General features: G+C 39.1%; 2 protein-coding genes across 2 annotated transcripts; both read left to right on the forward strand.

Annotated features, from left to right (window-relative positions):
* The first annotated feature begins 549 nt into the window (after positions 1-549).
* ccdc15 (coiled-coil domain containing 15) lies at positions 550-5340 on the forward strand. The gene is made up of 7 exons (XM_079213994.1): positions 550-703; positions 829-960; positions 2175-2291; positions 2469-2572; positions 2873-3064; positions 4277-4425; positions 4539-5340. The coding sequence occupies exons 1-7, from the start codon at positions 575-577 to the stop codon at positions 4586-4588; spliced, it is 873 nt and encodes a 290-aa protein (XP_079070120.1). The 5' UTR covers positions 550-574; the 3' UTR covers positions 4589-5340.
* A 1169-nt stretch (positions 5341-6509) lies between these two features.
* On the forward strand, positions 6510-20655 carry slc37a2 (solute carrier family 37 member 2; the record flags this gene model as incomplete). Its single annotated transcript, XM_079213933.1, has 17 exons — positions 6510-6622; positions 8355-8436; positions 9229-9319; positions 9909-9987; positions 10074-10209; positions 12277-12353; positions 12900-13066; positions 13684-13721; positions 14797-14946; positions 15745-15835; positions 15960-16022; positions 17411-17496; positions 18190-18238; positions 19072-19145; positions 19762-19840; positions 20323-20420; positions 20587-20655. Exons 1-17 carry the CDS (start codon positions 6564-6566, stop codon positions 20653-20655), a joined length of 1488 nt encoding a protein of 495 aa, XP_079070059.1. The 5' UTR covers positions 6510-6563.
* Positions 20656-22060: the final 1405 nt, after the last annotated feature.

Below are 22060 nucleotides of genomic sequence, written 5' to 3' on the forward strand. Positions count from 1 at the left end.
GACCGTAGCGCGCCAACTTCCCTAAATTCACTCTAAACCCACTTGCGTGAATGTATCAATGCCTGCGTCTACTGAGTGTATGCATGGAGTGCCGGCTGTCTTCCGCTGCCGGATTAGGTGACACACTTTACGGCCTAACTGATGTGTTTTTACTATAACAACTAACGACAATCTTCATTTGATTTAGAATTCTTCAAATTAATACGCCAAACAGTTCAACGTCAGTTCTACACTCATTCTATTTCTATGGTTTTACCTTTGTGGCAACCAGAGGGCACTGGGGAATACTTAAACTGTGAAATGTCTCACACTGCTTCAATCTTGGTCACAGTTCTAAAACAACCACATTTTTCTAACCCTAACCCTCCTTTTTAAAACTTTTCATTGTTTTATGTATTTTGAACTTTGAATATCAGTATTTGCATTGGCCTAAAAAAATCTTTCACACTGTACACATTTGTTCAGTACATTGTGCAAGGTGTGTTTTCTTTGGCGGTCAGAATGATTGCATTGTTTCCTTGTGTGAGTGATTGAATAATGTGACCGTGATTAATCTGCCGGATCATTTATTCCCATGGTTTTCCAGTCTAGAGGAGGCATGAGGCAGGTCAGACTCAGACTGGCCGCCTGTCGGATGGTCCCGCATGGGGAAATGGCGTCAGACCTTCCCGGAGGCGAATGGAACATCTCTCCAACCAGACATGTGAGTGTCTGTGTCTCACCCCTCTTCCTCTTTTAGAAATACATTATTTAGAAACATACTTGTTTGTGTGTGTTTTCTTGCACAGCCAGTGTTTAATAAAACACATTTTCTTCTGCACCCAACAGAAAGCTGGAACTCATGTGCTAAAACCAGAACAGGAAGTGGAAGAGCAGAAGGAGGATGATGTTCAGGATGAAGAAAAGAATGAGGATCATCTCTTCACTAGTCAACATGAATGTCCCCTCGTTCAGCAGAAGGTTAATGAATACCCACAGTGCAACAGTTGCACATTTTCACAAGCAGACTTTATGCTGTATGCATTCTGTTTGGATCAGAAAAACTCCCTCTTTCTTTTTGTTTTTTTTGTTCTTTTTAGTGGTTCCGGTTTTGCATTCCTAAATCTGTTTGGAAATCAAACACAACTTCAGATTTGGCCTCGTAATCATAGTTTCCTGAGAGTTTTTCCTCAATCAAAAGTATTCTACCAATTATCTGTACCTCTGCTTACTTATCAGAATCAGCTTTATAGTATGTATGCACATTCATGGAATTTGATTTTAATTGCTCTCAAAGTACTTACAATATTCATACAGCTAATACAGCTGACTTGGAACCTATTTGCCAAATTGTAAACAAATAAAGTCTAAAAAAAACAAAGAGATATAGATATTTTCAAGTTTGATATTTGGACATAAGACAAGTTTGTTCCTCAAACTTTGAGTTGTATCAACACTTTGTAACTTTATAGCAGATGAGAAGTCTGACCAGCTTCAAGTTAGTGAACATCTGTAAAGTTGAAAGTTCTTTCATCGCCAAACTCAGCATTTTGTATGGCCAAATAATTTGTCATCAGATCTTAAGAGCACTGATAGACCAGATGTCATGTGAGTTATGAAGAGTAGTTGTGTCCCAGTTCAGGGGAATATGAGTCCTTGAGACAGCCCAGCAGCGCAGCACCTAAAAAGTAGCAAACACTGTTTTCAGGTGGCTCTCATCAACTCGTAAACCAAAATAGCTCAAACGTTATGACCTTGATACTGCCTCCAAACAGCTGACAGAATGTAATTACGAGAGCATAACTGGGACATGATCCATAATACCAGAGTTTACGGTACAAGTTGGGATCTTTCACTTCACCACATGACGGATGACATGATGGCAGTGAACAAGGTTGATGGTTATATATTCCTAGAACTTCCATTTCCCTCTAAGGCCTTGTAGTTCTCTACATGTCTAGGATACTAACAAGGAACAACAACAATAAACTATGCAGTTGATGCCTGGATTAATTTATCTGCACCCAAACTTTGACGCAGATTTATAAGAATGTAAATGCTTGAGCGATCAGGTTTATTGTGTCTGATCTAAACCCCGGCCGTGGTAATCCTAATCTTTACCATCATAAACCGCAATATAGAATATCACCAGACTTGTGCCGAGCTTGAAGATTTTGACTGTGTGTTTGTTTCAGGTGAATGGACCTATGCGATGGGATTCTGAGACATCACAGCCTCCTGCTTTCAAGTCCATAGCCAGAGTCTCACAGGCCCTGTGGCCGCTGACTGACCAAGAGGAACTGAAAAGACAGGTAGACATCGTCAGACATGTGCATGAAGCTTTGACTTGACGGGTTGGAAGCCCTGTACTGTCAGATCAAATGTTACAAATAGCATCTCTCTCTCTCTCTCTCTCTCTCTCTCTCTCTCTCTCTCTCTCTCTCTCTCTCTCTCTCTCTCTCTCTCTCTCTCTCTCTCTCTCTCTGCAGCGTCAGTCTCAGTTCCTGATGCACCGTCGTCTGTACATGAAAATCGAGAGAGAGCAAGTGAAGGAGAACAAACAGAACAGGAAACACCTGAAGAGGACGGCAAGGTGACGAGGCCACAGTAGTTTCTCTTGAATCACTTCCTCCTATTGGTGTGATTAGAATAAATCAACAACAAGTACCAACAATCTTTACCTTTTGATAGCTGTTGCATGTTTTTCATCAGCTTGAAGTAATTTATAACGCAAAACACTGGTGAAATCTTTTTCGAATATATCCTTTATTTTGCCCAAATATGCCTCAATACTCTTTCAATGTTTAGACTAACTAAAATAGTGTCATGAATACAAATTACAAGGGATTATTTCGCCTTAGTCTCCTCTAATTTGGCCCCGTCTCCACTGAAGGATCAAAGTTGAGAAAGAACAGATTCGTCTGGAGGAAGAGAGGAAGTTGGAGAGAGTTCGGCGGCTCGGGGAGGCCAGACAGAAGCTGGAGGAGCGAGAGCTGCTGATTCTGGAGCGTCTGAAACTTGAGGAGGAGAGAGATGTGCAGCTGCAGAGAAGGAAAAGAAAGGAGAAAGGGAAAGTAGCTTCAAGGTAATTAATGAAGACTAAAAGGCAAACTCTACTCATTTTACACATGGAAGTTGGTTTAGAGGTCTTGGGGAGTAATAGTGCATTTGTGAAAAAAAGTAGTGTAAAACCTTTGGTGCTCCACAGGAAGCTTGGATAAGTCTGATAAAGTGATGTCACTTGAGTATGAATTCATCTTGTTTTGGGGTAAACTAGTCTTTTTTAATGCTGAAAATCTGTTATTACTGTGACACAGAGAAGATGAATACATTTTTGCCGACCCTCCGCTACGCGTCGGGCCTAACAACACCCTTGAACAGTACATTATGGACGATACAGTACTGCCTCGAATACCTTATTGCTTTTATAATACCGTTGCCTGCGACATTATAAATAGTAAGTAAACAGTAAGCTGCCTTTCAGCACAAAATAGTTGTAGCCACCAAATGTTGTGTATCGTATTTCAGTAGCCTAGAGAAAATGGTCCCTGTAGGTTTGTCTGTTGGTATGCAACAGACAAACAGCTTTGGGAACGTCACGTTTGTTAGCCTTGCTAGATCTCGCACCATCTCATTCATTCACATTGCTCATTTTTTAAAAGTTGCCATTAAAATAACAAAAATGACAATGGGACACTTTCGATAAAATCATATTTAATTTACTGTCATCCGAAGCGGCCGCGCTTTTCTTTGGGTGCAGATGCGTTGGGGGGTAGGTGTGACAAATACTCTTCCAAGGAGGCGACAGGGGGGGTTTCCTGGAAGAGAATACATGTAGCCATGCCGACTGTCCTTCTTGCGCTCCTGTGGATCTTTATGATTCTTTGTCTCCTCATTGAATGTCATGCTGGCATACATCTGTCCATTCTCATCAGCGAAAACAGCGAATGACCCTGTGGTTAGCTGGTGGTTACCCTCCTTCCCTCGTTGCCCAAAGTGCAGTTGGATATCGAACCAGACTTTTCTAACTAGACCCTCTCGTGTGGTCGGATCAGTGAGGCCTTTATTGTGGCTAGATCGCATGTTTGGTAACTGTCAAGCTTGAAATGACAACTAACGGTCGCACTGATATTGAACGCTCAGGTAAATGTAAACAGGTGTACAGTACATTCTCAACCAATCAGAATGCTTGAGTTCATCTACCCGTATTATAAAGTTCAGTACAGTGAACTATGGCTCAAATAAGTGTAAATGCCTCGGCAAAGCCGATGAATAGGCTGATTGTAACTCTCGACAGGTTCATTGAGGCTCTCAGAGCTCAGATGAAGGAGCGACTGTCTCAGGGTAAGCCGGAGCCGCCTCCTCTCTGCTTCTGCGCATCATCTTTCTGGGACTCCCACCCCGACACCTGCGCTAACAACTGTGTGTTCTACAACAATCCGAAAGGTATGTGCTGCACACCGGCCTCACAGACACCGCCCCCTCCCCCCGCTGAGTTTTAGTAGGACAATACATGAAAACATGGAAAACACTGACGGTAGCATTTTTATCCTCCACAGCGTATGCAAAGGCATTACATTCAACAATGTTGAGTTTGGAGTTGCAGTAAAGGAAGCTGATGAACTGAACTTCCTCCTGTGTGTTTAAAAGAACAGTCCAACAGTTTTGGAAATTCAGCGCGTTGTCAAACCCGGAGTCCGATGAGAAGATCGATATCAGTTTTATATCCGTCCAGGTTGTGTATATATGTGTAAATATGAGATGGATTGCAATGACAAATTGTTTTGGCATTCATGTTTTCCACAAGATAAATGCAACTGACTTGGGTGATTCCAGACTTTTCATCTATTGCCACCACCGGACCCAATATCTCAACATCTACCGGGTGGTTAGGCGCAAAATTTAGTAAAGACATTGATGGCTCAGAGATTATGTATCTTAAAGACTTTGGTGATCCACTAGATAAATACAGATGCATTTACCGATGTTCTGCTTTAACCATATTCATTTTGATGAGGATTTAAACTTATTTACAGGTTAGAGAATGACTAATTCAAATGGATTAGTTTCATTTTTAAGCAGAATCTTGTCATTGCTTTGCATTTGCTCTGAGTATTTTGTTTGCTGTTGATAAAACTATTAGATTGGCAGCAGAAGACACAGATGTAAATTCTCAGAATCACATTTTGTTTATTAAATCTATTAAAAATATCATACACATACCTCACAAGTTTGGCTTTTGTGGCCGGGCATTCATTTAATTGACACTCTTAACTGAATTATAGGGTGTTTCTTTTGTTTTGTCCACCCTATTTATATCATGGCTAAATAACAAAAACCTCTCTGTATAATAAAATACAATTCAACAAGGAAAATGTCTGATGAATTGAAATTAATTGAATTTAAAGAAATGCTCCTTTATGTATTGAGAAATATCTCATATCATATGATAATTATATAGAATATGAAGAAGCATTGCTGTATATTAAATAACAATAATAATGAGTTAAAATAAGCACAGCAATATTAAGAGCCGTAAAATGTGACCAACAAATGCAGCAGTAATATTAATACAAAAATGTCATATATTAGTAAAACACTGTCAGCGAACATTTTTAAGTAGCAGAAGAAGACATCTTTTACTTTAGTCAGAATATAACCACACCCTAGTGAAATTCCTTCATTAAAAATGTTTGCTATAGTAAGAGTAAAAACGGTTGGCATCAAAATATACTAAAAGTAGTAGTACTCATTATGCAGAAGGAGCCAGCCATTTCAGAATAATATCTATTATATTATTGGATTCAAATGATTGACCCATTAATGTGTTCACTTTAATGTTGCAGCTGTTAAAGATGGAGACCATTTAAATTAATTTATATTCTGCTGGGCTGATTAATCCATAATTGAATGTACATGCATGATTATGTTTTTTTTACCTACCCCATAAAGCACAATGTAACCCTTGTTTTGGAAAGGTATATAGTTCTTTGTTGTTGTTGTTGTTGTTATTATTATTATTATTATGGTTTATATTTTTTGTATTACTGTTATTATTGTTGTTTATGTTATTATAACGTTCCGATGTTGAGAACCACTAGGGGAGCATCAACCTCTCCCTCATCACACTCAGCTGTTTCCTGTGACGTCAGTGGGGGGTGATCACATGGCCGCCGACAGTCTCCCGTCTGGAAAATCTTACGGAATAACATATTTATAGGCTATCAATAATATTATTTTTATCACAACGGACGCCTTCTTTTCTGAACCTACACGTGGAGGTAGGCTGGCTCCCGCGCGTAATATAAAGTCGTAGCCGGCACAGAATGGAGAACTGGATGTTTACGCACCAAGAAGCTGCGCGGTGGTTGCTTTATTCTTTCAGTTAGCAGAACAAAACAAGAGCCCGTGGTCCCGGGTCCGATAACAACCCAATCATAAAATACCCGGTAAGTTGGCTGCAAACATTCCAGCGGTGCCTTTTTTTTTTATTGTCCGATCCCAGCCGTCTGCTCTCCTGAGGACATGCCTAGAATCTGAGTGGTTTTTTTGCTGTTAAAGTTTGACACCAGTTTGATCGAACAATGAAGTCGCCCCTGGCTCCCGGGATACGATTAATCACGTCCTTTTCTCGAGATAGTTGGTAAGTTTCCATTATCGTTCATTCCTATTGTCCTCCAAAAACAAGCCGGTTAATTAATGGCGTCTTGGTTACAACTGTTGGGTCGTTATGTTGCGTTATCTCCCCCCCGTTTTTGCTGTGAATGATTGGCTCGATCAGCACATTCTGTGAATTTGAAATGGTTTATTGTAAACCCAGTGTTTACTATCTAAATACCTACACTCATATGTGCTGCTGCCGGTTACAAACGCGTTATACCGCTTGTTTTCCATATATGTCCAACACACGTTTGGGTTGTGATGTGAGCATCGGAAAACACGCAGAACTCCATTAAAAACAACACAAATGCAGAGTCCCCTCTCTTATCAACACAGTTTTGAACTTTAACGAATCGATACGGTCATCGACAAAAAAATCCAGAATTCAAGGAATTTGGGAAAATACCAGGGACACGTTATTCTAATAACCTCTGTGTCTTATATCTCTTTTCAATGTGGGGATCTTTTATTTCCTTTGTGTTTTGATTTATAGCAATCAAGACCCAATGGTCCAGCAGTTTAGTAAACAAAGACAAAAATTAAGACAAATGAAAAAGTAAGATTGATAAAAATATATATTATGACTAAATAATGACTTTGTATTTTGTGACTATGACTTACTATTTCTCAGCCCGAATAATGGAACTCTCATCATTATGAGATCATCTGAGTAGGGCTGCAAATAGTTGCTTTTCTTATCTCTTATCTCTATATTTGCCAAAATGGAAGCCTTCAAATTACTTCTTTTTTTTTCTCAACCAACAGTTCCAAACTCATATTTTTTTAATTTACAATATTGTTACACAAAAAACACGAAAAAGCATCAAATCCACATATTTAAGAATCTAACCATCAAGTGTTTGCAAATGTTGCTTGAAAATTGATTGCAAAGATTAATCAATTATCAAAATAGTCAGAGTACTTCAACTAAAGGTTGTACCTGTGCTTTTACACTTGTTATTCTTTCAGTAGTATTTCTAGCGGCGTGTTTGTTGCAAAAATACTTATGAGTAATGAATGGTTTGTGTAATTGAAACTCTCAATGCCTTGCCATCTTTCTAGTGCATGTGATAATAAACACATAATAAACGCTAAAGAAAGCAGACATTGAAGAGTCATTACACTCGAAGTACAGAATGATTGTGTCAGCTAAATGTAGTTTATGTTGTAGTAATTGAAGTATCAAAAGTAAACTGGCCCCTTTGGCTGATACATTATTCATAAAATACTGATTAACTAATCTTTACGTAACATTCAGTCTCCTCCAAAAGGGTCACAAGATAAACCTGAAGGGTCATAAGATGATTAATCGAGTAGAAAAGAGGACAAAAACAAAATTAAACAAAAATCTGTAATACTTTTCTCTAATCTTTGTGTTTACAAAATAAATAGATAGGGATGACTGGTATATTCTTTACCAATGCATTGCATTTTAAAAGCTTCTTGAAAGTTTTCAGCATGTAAACATTGCTTATTTTTGTGTTATTTTGTATTTATATAAAAACTGTTGTTTTATGACCAATCCTTCACGTCATTTAAAAAAAAAAGATTAACAAGCAAAATCATTTCACATAAATCGCCATGTTTGCCTTATTTCTTATTTTGCGTCGCAATGTGCAGTTTTATTAGTTATAACTTTTCCATAAATTTGTATTGTCTTATCAGAAAGACTTTGCCCCCACATCTTTATTATGTCATCTTTTTTTGTGTTGCAGGTATCGCGGTTTCACTCTTGCCCTCACCTTCCTCTTCTACACGGCATACCATCTTTCACGGAAACCTATCAGCATTGTTAAGGTAACTGTGACAATTCAATTCCTTCTTATCGACAGGCTCTTTGCAGGAACGTGACAAGTCTGGGTCAGGGGTAAAAAGCTGCCTGTGAGACGCTCGCTGGGGCCCCTTCAAGGAAATCACATTGGCTTCTACATAATCCCTTCCTCTATACTCAATAAAGAACAAAATAAAGGATTAGAAAGAAGATCAATTAACAGTTGAAAACATCAAACATTTTCTTCGGAGAGTTAGACAAAATCTTTATCTTCACAATTGAAGATTTTCTGTCTCATGCAAATGTCGTCAATTAAGTCTCTCACTCTTATGATGCAGTTCTCTTTTAAAAGAGGATTGTTTTCACCTGGTTCACTTGTTGCATTCAGTTATTTATGGCTAAACATTTGTTTGTGTGAATTTTCTGGACCCATGTTACAGATAATACCAGACACTTATTGTACATTATTCATGCTTTTGATCTCATATATACCTCATCTACAGCCATTTCTATAGATGCTTAGAAAGAATTTGATTGTTTAGATTTTGGATCTTAGTTTTTTAAGTCAATCATCTAAGAACATGCAGCAGTGGTATGGTCCTTTTAATAATACAGATTATTTTCATCAAAGACAATGATTTACACAATTTCTACATTAAATAAAGGCAACTGTCCTCAGATTTCCTCAGATGTCTGCACTCACAAGTTCCTGCAGCCCCTGTATGACAATACCAATATCTAAACATATCTAGCGTGTCTGTGAGAGATGTATGTGGGTCGTTTCACCTGCTTCCTGTTATGTGTTTCTGTATAATCAGAGTGAGCTGCACAGAAACTGTTCCTCAGTTGTTCGGCCTGCAGACCTTAACATAACCAACAATGCTACTTGGTGTGACTGGGCGCCCTTTGGTAAGTCCTCTATTTGTTCCCAACTTTGACACTTCACTTATGAGTAGATAATGCAGACTAGCACTGGACTGGGAAATTGGGAGTGTGTACTATAGAAAAAGTAAAGTATATTCAAAACGGGTAATATGCATTACTAAAAAAACGCTTGTTGACGTTCTGTAATTTGGTCCCAGACTTGTTGCCTAAAACCACTCAAATATTGCTTTACCTGACTTGTTAATGACTTTTCTTACTTGTATCACGAATGACATGCTAGCAAAAAAAGTATATGCAATACGTTAATCAATCAAGCGTTTCTTAACATTACTCCACATTTACTTTCGTCCACCGTCTTTCTACGTAATATGATGTCAACCCTGCAAGTTCTGCACCAACATTTTTTGCAGACTCTCCGGTCATCTCAGTGATCAGGGGTTCAATTCCCAGTTTAAGTTCCTGGCTCAGATGTGCGTTTCTGTGAACACAAGTGGCCGTGTTGGTGTGTGGAAACCTGCTAGGGGCGCTTGATGCTGTACAACTCCAACTGAAACCATATTTCTAAATGATGACATGGAGAAAGCTCATAGTTTAATTTGTGTCGCCCCTCTAGGCCAGGACAACTACCAGACACTGTTTGGGGTCTTGGATAACTCCTTTCTGGTTGCCTATGCCTTTGGCATGTTTTTTAGGTTCGTATGTGCCGTTGCCTGCAGACATCATCATCTTTCTGTGTGTTTGTGCTTTGTTGAGTTATACTCATTTCTTGTGTTGACAGTGGGATCTTTGGAGAGCGCCTGCCTCTGCGGTACTACCTGAGTTTTGGGATGGTGATGAGTGGATTGTTCACATGTCTGTTTGGCCTCGGCTTCTACTTGAACATCCACTCATTAGGGTACTATGCCGCCATCCAGGTAAAGACACAATATCCCCAAGCCGTACACTTTCTTTTGTTCCCTGACCGGTTTTAAACACAGATAACCCCCTGACCTTTCCTCTAAAGCCATTATCAGGACAGAGTTTGCACTCAACAAATCGATAAATCTAACTTCCGCATTACCGTGACATTTTCTGAATTAGAATCAGTGGAACCTGTTTTTTTTAAGCCGCACACAAACTGAAATATAAAAGCGACTGTTTGTGGCTTTAGGGTTAAGATACTTGGTATAACAAGTTCTTGGTGAACAACATCTGGACCCAGTGACTCGATGGAGTGAGGTTGCCAGTTTTGGTACTATCATGCCTTTGCAGAGATCAACAGCTATGGTCTCTGACCATATCTGTGAACCCACACTATAGTTGGATACGTTGCCCAGAAGTTCTGCATGGATGGATAAACTGTTCGGCACAAAAATAGTCACAGACCATAACTCTTTTCAAATGGACTTTTTTACATTTCTGTTTGTGTCCAAATCTCATTTCTCCATCTGAAATGTTTCCACTATTCCCTGAACAATTTAGTGTCGTACTTGTGTAGCAAAATATCTGCTTGTAATTTGCAAACAGGTTTACATCCTGTCTCACTGTCTTTGACTAGCTAAACAAAGTTTCATCCATTTTGGCAGGCAGGCCTACTGCATGAAACTCATATTAGGGAAGAAAGAGGGTAGCGCAGAGATCAGATGAGCTGTTTATTGCTGACTCATCAACAAATGTACACCCATACCAAGACACACACACACACACACACACACACACACACACACACACACACACACACACACACACGCACACGACACACACACATACGCACATGACACACACACACACACACACACGGCAGGCTTTATTGGTAGTCCTTGACTCCAAAGTAAATTAATGTTGGTCTCAGTGTGCACACTCAGTACAAGTTAAGACACAGTCACAAGAGTTTTGTTTCACTTCAGTCTTTTTTTTAAGTCCCTTTGTCTATTGTGCAGGTTTAGGTCACGTGAGAGATGGGACAAGTGAAGAAACCAGTTTTGGACACAAGCTACTTTCCCTTCCCATGTAGAGTAATGATGCTGCAATTGCAACAATTGTTATTTTGCCGTTTCTCCTCGTTTAGTCTCTAAAATGTCAAACAAAGAGTCAAACAAATGGCTGCCACAATTCCCCAGAGCTCAGGGTGCTGTCTGCAAATAGCGTTTGCTATCAACATTTTAAAACCCAAAGATATTCCATTTGCGCTGATATTAAACATTTTAACACAACTGCCAAACAATATACATTAACTTTTCAGAAGGCGGCTCATCCACCTGTCACAGTCTCTTTCTTCTTTTTTTTCTTCTTAACCTTGGCAATTCTGTTGAAACCGCACTAACTGATCTCTGTGTGTGGAGTATACTCTAAAGTTTGTACTTGGCTCATGAATGCAATGCTGTTTAGTAGCTCTGAAGTGTCAGATGAGCCTCAGAACATCACATGACCATTCCCTGGAGTCAAATTCCACAAGTGAATTCAACAACGTTTCAGAAACTATAATTAGAAACTTCACTCATTCTATAGATGAGAACAAGTCAAACTTGCACCCATTAAATGTATGAGTTGTGAGAAAAAGAATGGTTCTCTTTGACTTCAGAGAGATCAATATGCAATATTAAAGCCAGAGATTTTGAAGACTGCAACGCCTTCATGAAGCAATCAAGAAATCTCTGCTTTATTCTTTTGATTGACTACCCTTTTACCACGTCGCAGATGTGATGACTGTGAGCTCTGTGGTTCAGTACAGACAGTATTTATCATCTCCTCTCTTTAAAAAGATGTAGAGATCTCATGGTGGCTTAGTCAGGCTTTCCTCACATCTATCACATGACGCACAGCTGCATCACATGACTACAGCTGTGTGCCTTTGGTGTGGGAATGTTAAGACTCAAGGCTCACTTGTCTCCTCTTATTCTCCTTCTTTAAGTAGAGTTTGTATCGTTACACCAGAGTTAAGAGGCTTTGATGTAGTCGGTTAACACGGGCTGGTTTCTCCCTCTGTTTGCTTTATTCTGCAGGTCATGAACGGGCTCATGCAGACCACCGGTTGGCCTGCAGTGGTGGCTTGTATCGGCAACTGGTTTGGAAAGGGGAAGTGAGTGCTGCTCGACGTGCACCGGGCGTGCAGTCCTGCTGACTATGCAGCATTAGATGCTTATTCTATTGAAGCTGGTTGAGTCACACATGCACATTTCTCATGTTTTGACAGACCTAGGTTTGATTTATCTCAGACCATCAAACCCACATCATAAGGATTAGATAGTTGATCAATTATTGATCATGGAAGGAATAATTAAATTCTGATGAGAATATCATTAGTCTGGGCGGAGTTAGTTTAGTTTAGCATAAAGACTGTAAGCGTAGGGGAAACGACTTTGCAGTTAACACATTGTGTCTTGTTTGTTTAATTAACACACAAACAGAAATGTAAAAACCTGGATTTGTTGGTTTTAGGAGGAGCCAGGCTAGCTATGTTCACATGTAGCTCAGCTAACGATACTCCGTACTCAACACACAGGCATGATAATGACCTTAATCCCACTATCAGAAAGAGAATAAGCGTCTTCCCTGGAATGTTGAACTTCTACTTTAATGTGACTTCCGACTTAATTGATTAATTGATCTTGTGTTTGATCATCAGACGGGGGTTCATCATGGGTGTGTGGAACTCCCACACCTCAGTGGGAAACATCTTGGGCTCCCTCATCGCAGGAGCCTTCGTGTCCTCGCAGTGGGGAATGTCCTTCATCGTCCCCGGACTCATTATCACCTCCACTGGGATCCTGTGCTTCTTCTTCCTGGTTGAGAGTACGTTTCTGTTCATCAGTGAAACCCTCACCTATCTCTCTCACAGTGCATTAGACAAAAAGCCTCATGGAAGGTTTATATCCAAAGAAATTTATTTATTTTTGTTCCGTCGGACAAATCCCTGACAGATCTGCTCGTGCAGGATCATGTGTGACTTGTTTGTAAAGCAAATGTTTTTGCAGTAACTTTAAAGGTGTGGTGTTTAACTGACCTACAGTACAATTGCCTTGTTCAAAGCTGAGCAAACTCTAGCTCTGTCTGGGGAAAAATGTACAATAGAAAATATAAATAATAAGAAATGACTAAATTATCTCTTCTTAAATTCAAAGAGCTACAGTACAGTTGTTTGCAGGAATGTGCAAACATATAGACTGAGTAATGTGCAGAAGTCCACATTATGAAGTATGAAATAAAAACAATTATGTGCATGTCGGGAAAAAGTGAGGATGTGCTTAGATTTAAAAGATTGATTATTAATTTCATCCCTCAGTACAGATTTAAGTTTGAGAATTAGTCATACTTACATGTTTTATCTTGTTGTCTTCACATTACATCTCTCGTCAAACCTAAATGTTGCTTTTAAGTCCCAATTGCATCTTTTCCTCTCTCTTACTCAGAACCTGAACACGTCAACTGCACTCCTCCTCAGCACCATGTGAGTAAAAGCAACAAACTTCTATCGACCTAATTCATCCTGAATAATAATAAACTTAATTTGCTTAACACCAGAAATGCAGCACATTGTGCTTTACAATAAGGACAAATTAACATAGATGCATAACATAAAATGGAAAAAAATAACCCTCTAAATAATAATAATAATTATTTGAAGCAGCATACACATTTAAGTGTTCAAGGGTTTGCGCGTCGGACCTAACAACACCCTTGAACAGTACATTATTGACGACACGATACTGTCTCTCGTACCTTATTGCTTTTATAATACGGTTACCTGTGACTTTATAAATAGTAATAGTAAGCTCCCTTTCAGCACATGTGTATGGTTGCCGCCATGCACATACGGGACTATAAAACTGGTTGAAAGCAGGGTGGAGGATGACACGCAGCCACCGATGTAAAAAAAGTGCTCTCGCTGCTTCTGTCCGTCTTTTATCCATCATTTTTCTCCTCCATGATGTTTAGAGAACTTGCCTCGCGTCGGGAAATTACCAACGTAATTATCGCTCACTGGAAATGATCACGATTTTGTGATCAAACCCTTTTCATTCCTCATCTTAGTTTCCGGTTTTATGCACTCACTCCCCGCTAACTAGTCTGCTCTCAGAGCGTTATCTGCTCTGCTCTCCTGATTGTAACGTTTGACTGTACAGCAGGAACAGCGACCACAAATACATTATTCACCGCTGACATTCTCATCAAAAGTCATTCCCCCTAAAATATCAAAGTTTACACGAAACATGTTTGGTAACTGTCAAGCTTGAAATGACAACTAACGGTCGCGCAATTTAAATCTACCTGTTATTTTAAGTGCGCACTGATATGGAACGCTCTAAATGTAAACAGGCTGTACAGTACTTTATGGCTGAATAAGTACACCCCGTGACTCACTCTCAACCAATCAGAATGCTTGATTTGATCTACCCGTATTATAAACATCAATAAACACTGTAGCAGCATCAAAAGGTCCCCATTATATTTCTTTACTTTTCTACATTAGTGGTGGAGATTTGTAGACTGCTTGAACTCATGCATATTCTTTGTGTTTTCAGAGTGAAAAGGAGGGAGACGAGACGGAGCCTAGCGCAAATAACTCGTCCCATGTTGACAGAAACGCCTACGGTTCCATCACCGCTGAGCCTGTGGAGGTTGTTGAGGAGCACACAGAGGCCATCAGCTTCATTGGAGCTCTCAGTATACCGGTGAGTGGAGACAACTCTTTTTAACCATCCAAATGTCTTTTATGTATTTAATTTTATTGCCGGATGATAACAGCTGGAAGCACCACTGAGTCCAAACTGATAGAAAGGAAGTCCGCTCACTTGGATTCATACAGTGTTATACTTTATTTTGAGCTTTCGGTCAAACAAACCCTGTACGCTCTGATGAAGGTCTGTGAAACACTGCGTTGATTTAAGTGTGCAGATATCTCGAAGGTAGTGACGGAGCCGAGGCAATGGCTGTGTAAAAGGGACAGCCAGCATGAAGGGACCACATGCACAAACACACTATAGGCCAACGTTGTGTCAAACGTCAGGCCTCTTCTGCTTCCAGAAGGCCTAAAATCACAGCAGCGTTACTCCACCATTGTTTGGTTCAGTGAAAAATAGCAACGGACTCTTCTTTTCAGCGGTATTGCGGACTCAATGTAAAAGGTGGAGGTGTAAATCACAAGATTCATCCAGATACGATATTAGTCCTGTAGGCAGGAGTGGCGCTTGGATGAAAGTTGGGGACACAGACATGCCACGGGAACTTTAAAAATGAAGGCGTATCTTTAAAGAGGAGGCGTATTGATGTTTTCACTTTGCATCGGTGATAATGGATCGTTAATCATTCATCAGATATATCAATCCAGATTGATGTATTGTTACACCCCTAGTAAAAGAGACTGGAGACAGAAAAGGGGGAGGGCAGTTCATTGTGAATGATAGCTCTGTGATAATTAAGGCATTTTGAGATGATGAAAGGTTTTCATGGTGTTTTCATGTCTCACTCAGGGAGTGGTGGAGTTCTCTCTCTGTCTGCTGTTCGCCAAGCTGGTCAGCTACACTTTCCTGTACTGGCTTCCTCTCTACATCTCCAATGTTGGTCAGTATTTACACACATACTTAATTGTTTTCCATTGAGGAGAATATCATACTTCATACATTGTAGTTTAATCCACATAAATTAAAGTTGATTGAAGTTTTTTTTCTTCTTCTTTCCTTTTCAGCACATTTTGACGCAAAAGAGGCAGGAGACATGTCAACACTGTTTGATGTAGGAGGAATTGTGGGTAAGCGTTGAGCCTCAACTGATCAGTCATAACCCTTGATCTGACAGGATTTAATTTTCCGAAATGTTTATGACAAAAGAAATAGAAAGAAATACATCAAATACAAAATATATGATGGATGTACATCTTGGCAGTGTACTTTTGGTCTTCGAGGGAAGCAAATAATGGCCTTAATAATTATATTTTTTAAATAAACTCAATAACTTTAAACACTACTGATGTTAAAATTTAAATATATATCATTGTGATTTTAAATCATTAAACTATTTTACAATGCCTTCTATCTGGTTTCAATCCCCCCCTCTGGACAGATTGCATCCACAGATTTTGTCAGTTAAATTTAAATGTCTGAATTTTTTCAGTTCAATTTGAGTGTTGCGCACTTGGACACAGGCGATCCAGGCGTGCATGTTTTTTTAAGAATGTCTTTACTCACAAGAGCAACAGTACACGAACACACTGAAAAGTACAGAAAGACACTCATCAGCTCCACACTACATACTATTCTAGACCAATCTGAATAGCGCGAGCGCAGCTTTTTCCCTCGCTTTTCCCCAAAGGACCCCTGAGCTGACCCATGTCTTTGCCTGAACTTAAATCCATGTAACCGACATTAACCTCACATCATTCAAACCTCCGATAAACAGATAAACAAACAGATGCCAGGTGAACAAACAAAATAATTAACAATCAATACAAATAATAAACAAATGAGAATATGGGGGGTCCATGTCCAGTTCTTATTACAGGTGCAATGTTAATATGGGCCCCACATGAGCAACCATGTTTTTTTGGCAGTTTGATCACCTTGAATATAGTTTGTAGAATATTGCGCAACACTGAAACACTGCAGTGCTCCATATTCCAGCCCCTGGTAGAAACCAGGAAGATAACATGAATTTACCCCAGAGGGTAAACATGAGAAAATAATGAATGCCAGGACTCTAGATTAAAAGTCTGATATAATAGGACAGGATTTAATGTTGTACTGGCTGTGGAATACACATTTTAATTGGGTTTCAGTGGGGATATTTTTGTGTGTCTGTATTTTGGCGTAACCGTTTATTAAAACTTTATTAGAGGAGCTTAGATTGAACTCCCCAAATTCGAAAATAAACCTCACACCATTCGCAAAATGTATTCCATATTCAGCCAAATTGATTAAAAAAATGTAGTCTCCAGTGATACATAAGGATGACATTTTTTTTACATTGAAAGATTGAAATCCTTTGTTTTTGTGGTTTTATGTTTTTATTTATTTTAACAGCCTTTACACATGTTCCCTCCTTACATCCTAGTTTGACTAGAAAATAGGAAAGTTAAACTAATGATGATCTCAGTGCTGCGAGGAAGACGTGATCTGACTTAAATGTGTTTTGTGTCAAAAGGTGGCATTATGGCGGGCCTTGTGTCTGACTACACGGGTGGGAGAGCGACAACTTGCTGCGTCATGTTGCTGACTGCTGCCCCAATGGTGAGTGACATCTAATAAATCAAATATTTTCATGGTGGTACGGTCACCCTTTTAACCAGTGGCTCCCTGGCCTGATTCCAAAGGTTACACGCTAAAATTCAAAAGTTTGTAATGTCCGGCCACTAAAGCTTGATTGATATCTGAGAGGGCCACTCTTTATGTTTGAATGGTCTTTCATGCTTTTTTGAAAGTTCTCTTTTCAAATAGAGGTTACTTTGTATGGAGGGTTTGTTTTGTACAAAATATTGTATAACGGTTGAAAAAGACTAACATTGAAAGGACAGAAAAAGACAAAGAAACCTCTGACAGTAAAATAAATAAAGAAGAAAGTGGAAAACTCAATACTTAGTCACTTGTGCTTTTCTGGCTGGAAAACATTCAAAATCCACATTCGAACAATATTCTTCTCCCCTTTCATGCAACACTGAGAGGCCATGGACCAAATGGAAGTTTAATGATATAATTCTTCTTCTTTTGGTGCTAAAACTATTTAAACTGTAAATAATACATTTGGTGTCTGAATTATACTATTTTTGATTCCTGTTAAAATAGTTATTGATTAAGGAAAGATGAAAAACATCAATATAACAGCTGATTCCAAACTCTTTAATGGTAGTGTAATGGTAGTGTATGTGTTACATACAAACAGTAGACTGATATACAAACCTTGTTTTTTTTCTGTTCATGTTCCAGCTTTTCCTCTATAATTACATCGGACAAAGGAGCATCGGTACTACAGTCGGTAAGACTTCTTTTCTTTTTTTAACATTTAGTTTTTTCTCGCTAGAATGAGCCTAAAAAAAACCTAATCGGATTTTAGGAAGGAAAAATATCATGCAAATGTGCATTTATTAGTTTACATGGTGAACGGGACTGGGGAACTGACATCTCTTGTGGGAGCCAGTGTTGCTGGTCAAGGGTTCAGACAAGGTCCTGTTCACCCTGACCTGCTGGGTGTGGTTGGTGAGGAATGAATGGCACCACTTTGTAATGAGGGGGTTGACATTCATTAGCTGCAGTGTATTTAGGAGAACATGAGTTGCGCCTGGCTGAGCCCCATGTGCCAAGGCCCTGCTATCACACGCCTACCGGTGAGCTCCCATTCCAGCTCCAGAAGGGGGCCTCAGTATCCCTTTTGCAGGACAAGGTGCGAGGAACTCTTTTCTGGCTGATTCATATCGAGTCTAATTATGACAATTTAACTAAAAATGTCTAATAGGATCAAATAAAATGATCAAATGTGATTGTTATACTTTCTTTTGGTCTTATTTGTGAAGGTTTAGCAGCGGCAAAAGCCTCCGAATCCTTATGTGAGGCTTTTGCTGCCTCAGAGTCTTTGGTTGCTGTGCTTGTGATGTTCGCAGCAGTCAAAGTTGCATCATCGTCTTCTTTACATTAACTTGTCATTTAATTGAATTAATTCACCTTCATCACACCTGTCTGAATCTAAAGCAGAGTAGGTCTCTTTAAAAGTACAAAGTTAGTCGTCAGTCATCAGAAACTACTATGAAATGTATATACAATGTACTTTAATAACTGTTTGTGTCTGTGTTTTTTCTTCTTCTCCATATGTAGGTATGCTGCTATTGTGCGGAGGCCTGGTGAACGGGCCATACGCCCTCATCACTACTGCTGTATCTGCTGACCTGGTAAGACCTGAAGCATCATGGGAAACCCACTGTTTTATGCCCCTGCCGTCTGTCAACAAATTATCCAGTAAAAGCAACACTTGTGTTGTGAAATACAGTTTGAGGATCCTGATGACATATAGTAGACATAGATTAGACATTTAAACCATGCTTTCTCTACTTGCATAATCTGGTTGTATTGATGGAATGTAACTAAGTACAGTTACTCAAGTACTGAACCTTTTGAGGTTTCATTTTTAGGTACTTTACATCCTTGGCCATTTTATGCAACCATATACTTCTACATTTTGGAAGCAACGATTGTACTGTTTACTCCACTACATTTATTTGGCAGCTTTAAATACTTTATGGTACATTATGTATTTAACATGAGCTCCACCTATTACAGCTGCATCATTAAAGTCATGAGCACAATAACGCATCAATAATAATACTAATTCGGTAAAATAGTATATCATTCTGAAATGGGCCATTCTGCAAAATGAGTACTTTTACTTTTGGTATTTTAAGTTTATTTAGATTTCCAATGCAGGGTTTGTACTTGTAACAGAGTATTTCTACACTGTGGTATAATTCCTTTACTTAAGTAAAATATCTGATGTCTTTGTTGCAACAGGGAACACATGAGAGTCTAAGAGGTAACTCCAGGGCGTTGTCAACAGTGACAGCAATTATTGACGGGACTGGTTCAGTCGGTATGTATGAAGTTATTTTTGCCAACTCTTTTAAAGCTGCTCTCATCTTTATTTGATAATGCATTAAATTATCATTATCACCAGCTAGGTATCGGACGATTATACCCAGAGTTCAAATTAAAACTAAAAAATTTAAAATAATTTGATGCTCGGAAACACAGGGACCACCAAAATCAACCACAACATGAAAGTTCCTTGTAGTAGCTTGACATTGAATTGTACAATTGAAAAGGAAACTTTGAACATAAATAGAAAGTATACAAGACAATTTGAACAAAAATGACATTTTAAGATTATTAAATCATCTTTGTTTTCCGTTCTTCCTCCCTTAATTTAACCTTTGGCTTTTGAATGAGAACATTTCAGCACTTTGTAATGTTCTCTGGTAAATTACTTTAAAAGTCTAAAACTGTGAAAACTTTTTTTTGATGTGACATATTAAAAGAAACTGACAGTGAGTGACCTTGGTGTGTTCTCCATAGGAGCTGCGGTGGGTCCTCTGTTAGCCGGCGTGATCTCTCCCACCGGCTGGAACAACGTCTTCTACATGCTCATCACTTCTGACCTCTTAGCCTGCCTGGTCAGAAACACCTTCTTATCTATTGATTCCTTTAATCTCTCCCACTACAACACAGCATGGCTTGAAATATTAGGCTTTAAAGTCTTTACTGCTCATTCCAGTCCAATTACAACACTCTGACTGACACATTGTTTGTGTGTTTGTTTGTTTGTCCGTCCGTCCTCAGTTTTTGTCTAGGCTTGTTTACAAAGAAGCGTGTGGTTGGTGTCGACGTGGCACCCGAGCCAGAGGGTGAGTACCACCACCACCAGTAGGGCTGATCAACTAATGCGTGTTAGATAGAGATGCACCGATACTGATATTGGATATCAGTCCGATACTAACTCAAGTAGCTGGATTGGGAATCGGTGAGAATAAGCTGATTTAGTCTAGGATACCATTGTTTTAATAAATAATAATTCAGTAAATCTGTATAGATATATTTATTTGTTGCATTTTTTACAAAGTTAGGATGCCATGTTTAAGTCAAGCCTGATATAGCCTTACACATAAAAGAATAATTTAACAGTGGTATCGGGTCGCTACTCGTTATCAGCCAATACCCAAAACCCAGCCATTGGCATCAGTATTGGGGACTGAAAAAAGTCTGATTTTTGCATCCTTAATATTAGTTGACGAATATTTTTGCCTTCCCACAAATAAATGAACACGATCGACTGCGATATTTACGTCTAAAATCCCCGCTCCGCTCATAGATAAAACTGCTGCATATCAAACGAAGCCTTCCTAAACTAACAACCAGCCCCCAGTGGGAGATTGTGATGTTTTGGCTCGACTTTTGGGAAGCTGTCATGGCGCTACACCCTGAAGTGACAGCCTGTGAAATACTTCTCTGAATACATCTGCAATAAGGAGCAGTCTTAATTTTGATGCAAAGATGTATACATTAGAAGGAATGTAGCACAAGATGGAAGTGTTAGATGTCGTAAGCACTTGGTTTGGCATTCAACTTCAAATTACTTTCTTTTTCTCGGAAGCAACGATGTCACTCTCATGCCTGTGCTTTAAGTACAGAGCTGGAGGCGATTAGCGTAGGTTAGCTTAAAGACAGGAGGCAGGGGGAAGCAGAAATCCCCCTACAAGCATGTCCAAAGTTCAGCTGATGAACATGTTCTATATTATTTGTTTATAACAATAAAAAAACAGAAATGCAAAAACTCTATTTTGTGTGAGGAGTTATGTGCGGATAGGACTGATCAATGTGTATTCATTACAGAAAAGAGTTAAACTATGTAACTCCCTCTAAAACCACAAATTGGCGTAATGCATTTATTTTAGTTTTTATATAGATGAATCAATCAAGACATGATGTTAATGAAGGAACTTTAGAGGTATTAGTAGGGAGGAGTTGTGTTTACTTTGCACAGAGCCAAGCTAGATGTTTCCCTCTGTCTCTATACGAAGCTTCTCATCAAACTGGGCAAGACGATAAATAAGTGTATTTCAAACTATTACATGTCAAACTATTGCTTTAAACGGAAATATAATAATGATTTTTATCTTACAGGGTTATTGTATTTGGTTGCATTATACATGTCTAATAGTCATTCTCAAATACTTTTATTCCAGGTTCAAAGAAATCTGAAAAACTCACACAATCAAACTGGGCACCAAACAGAGAAAAGAGGGAGAACATGTTG

This window comes from Taurulus bubalis, assembly GCF_910589615.1.
Source record: "Taurulus bubalis genome assembly, chromosome: 2".
In the NCBI taxonomy this organism is placed as follows: Eukaryota; Metazoa; Chordata; class Actinopteri; order Perciformes; family Cottidae; genus Taurulus; species Taurulus bubalis.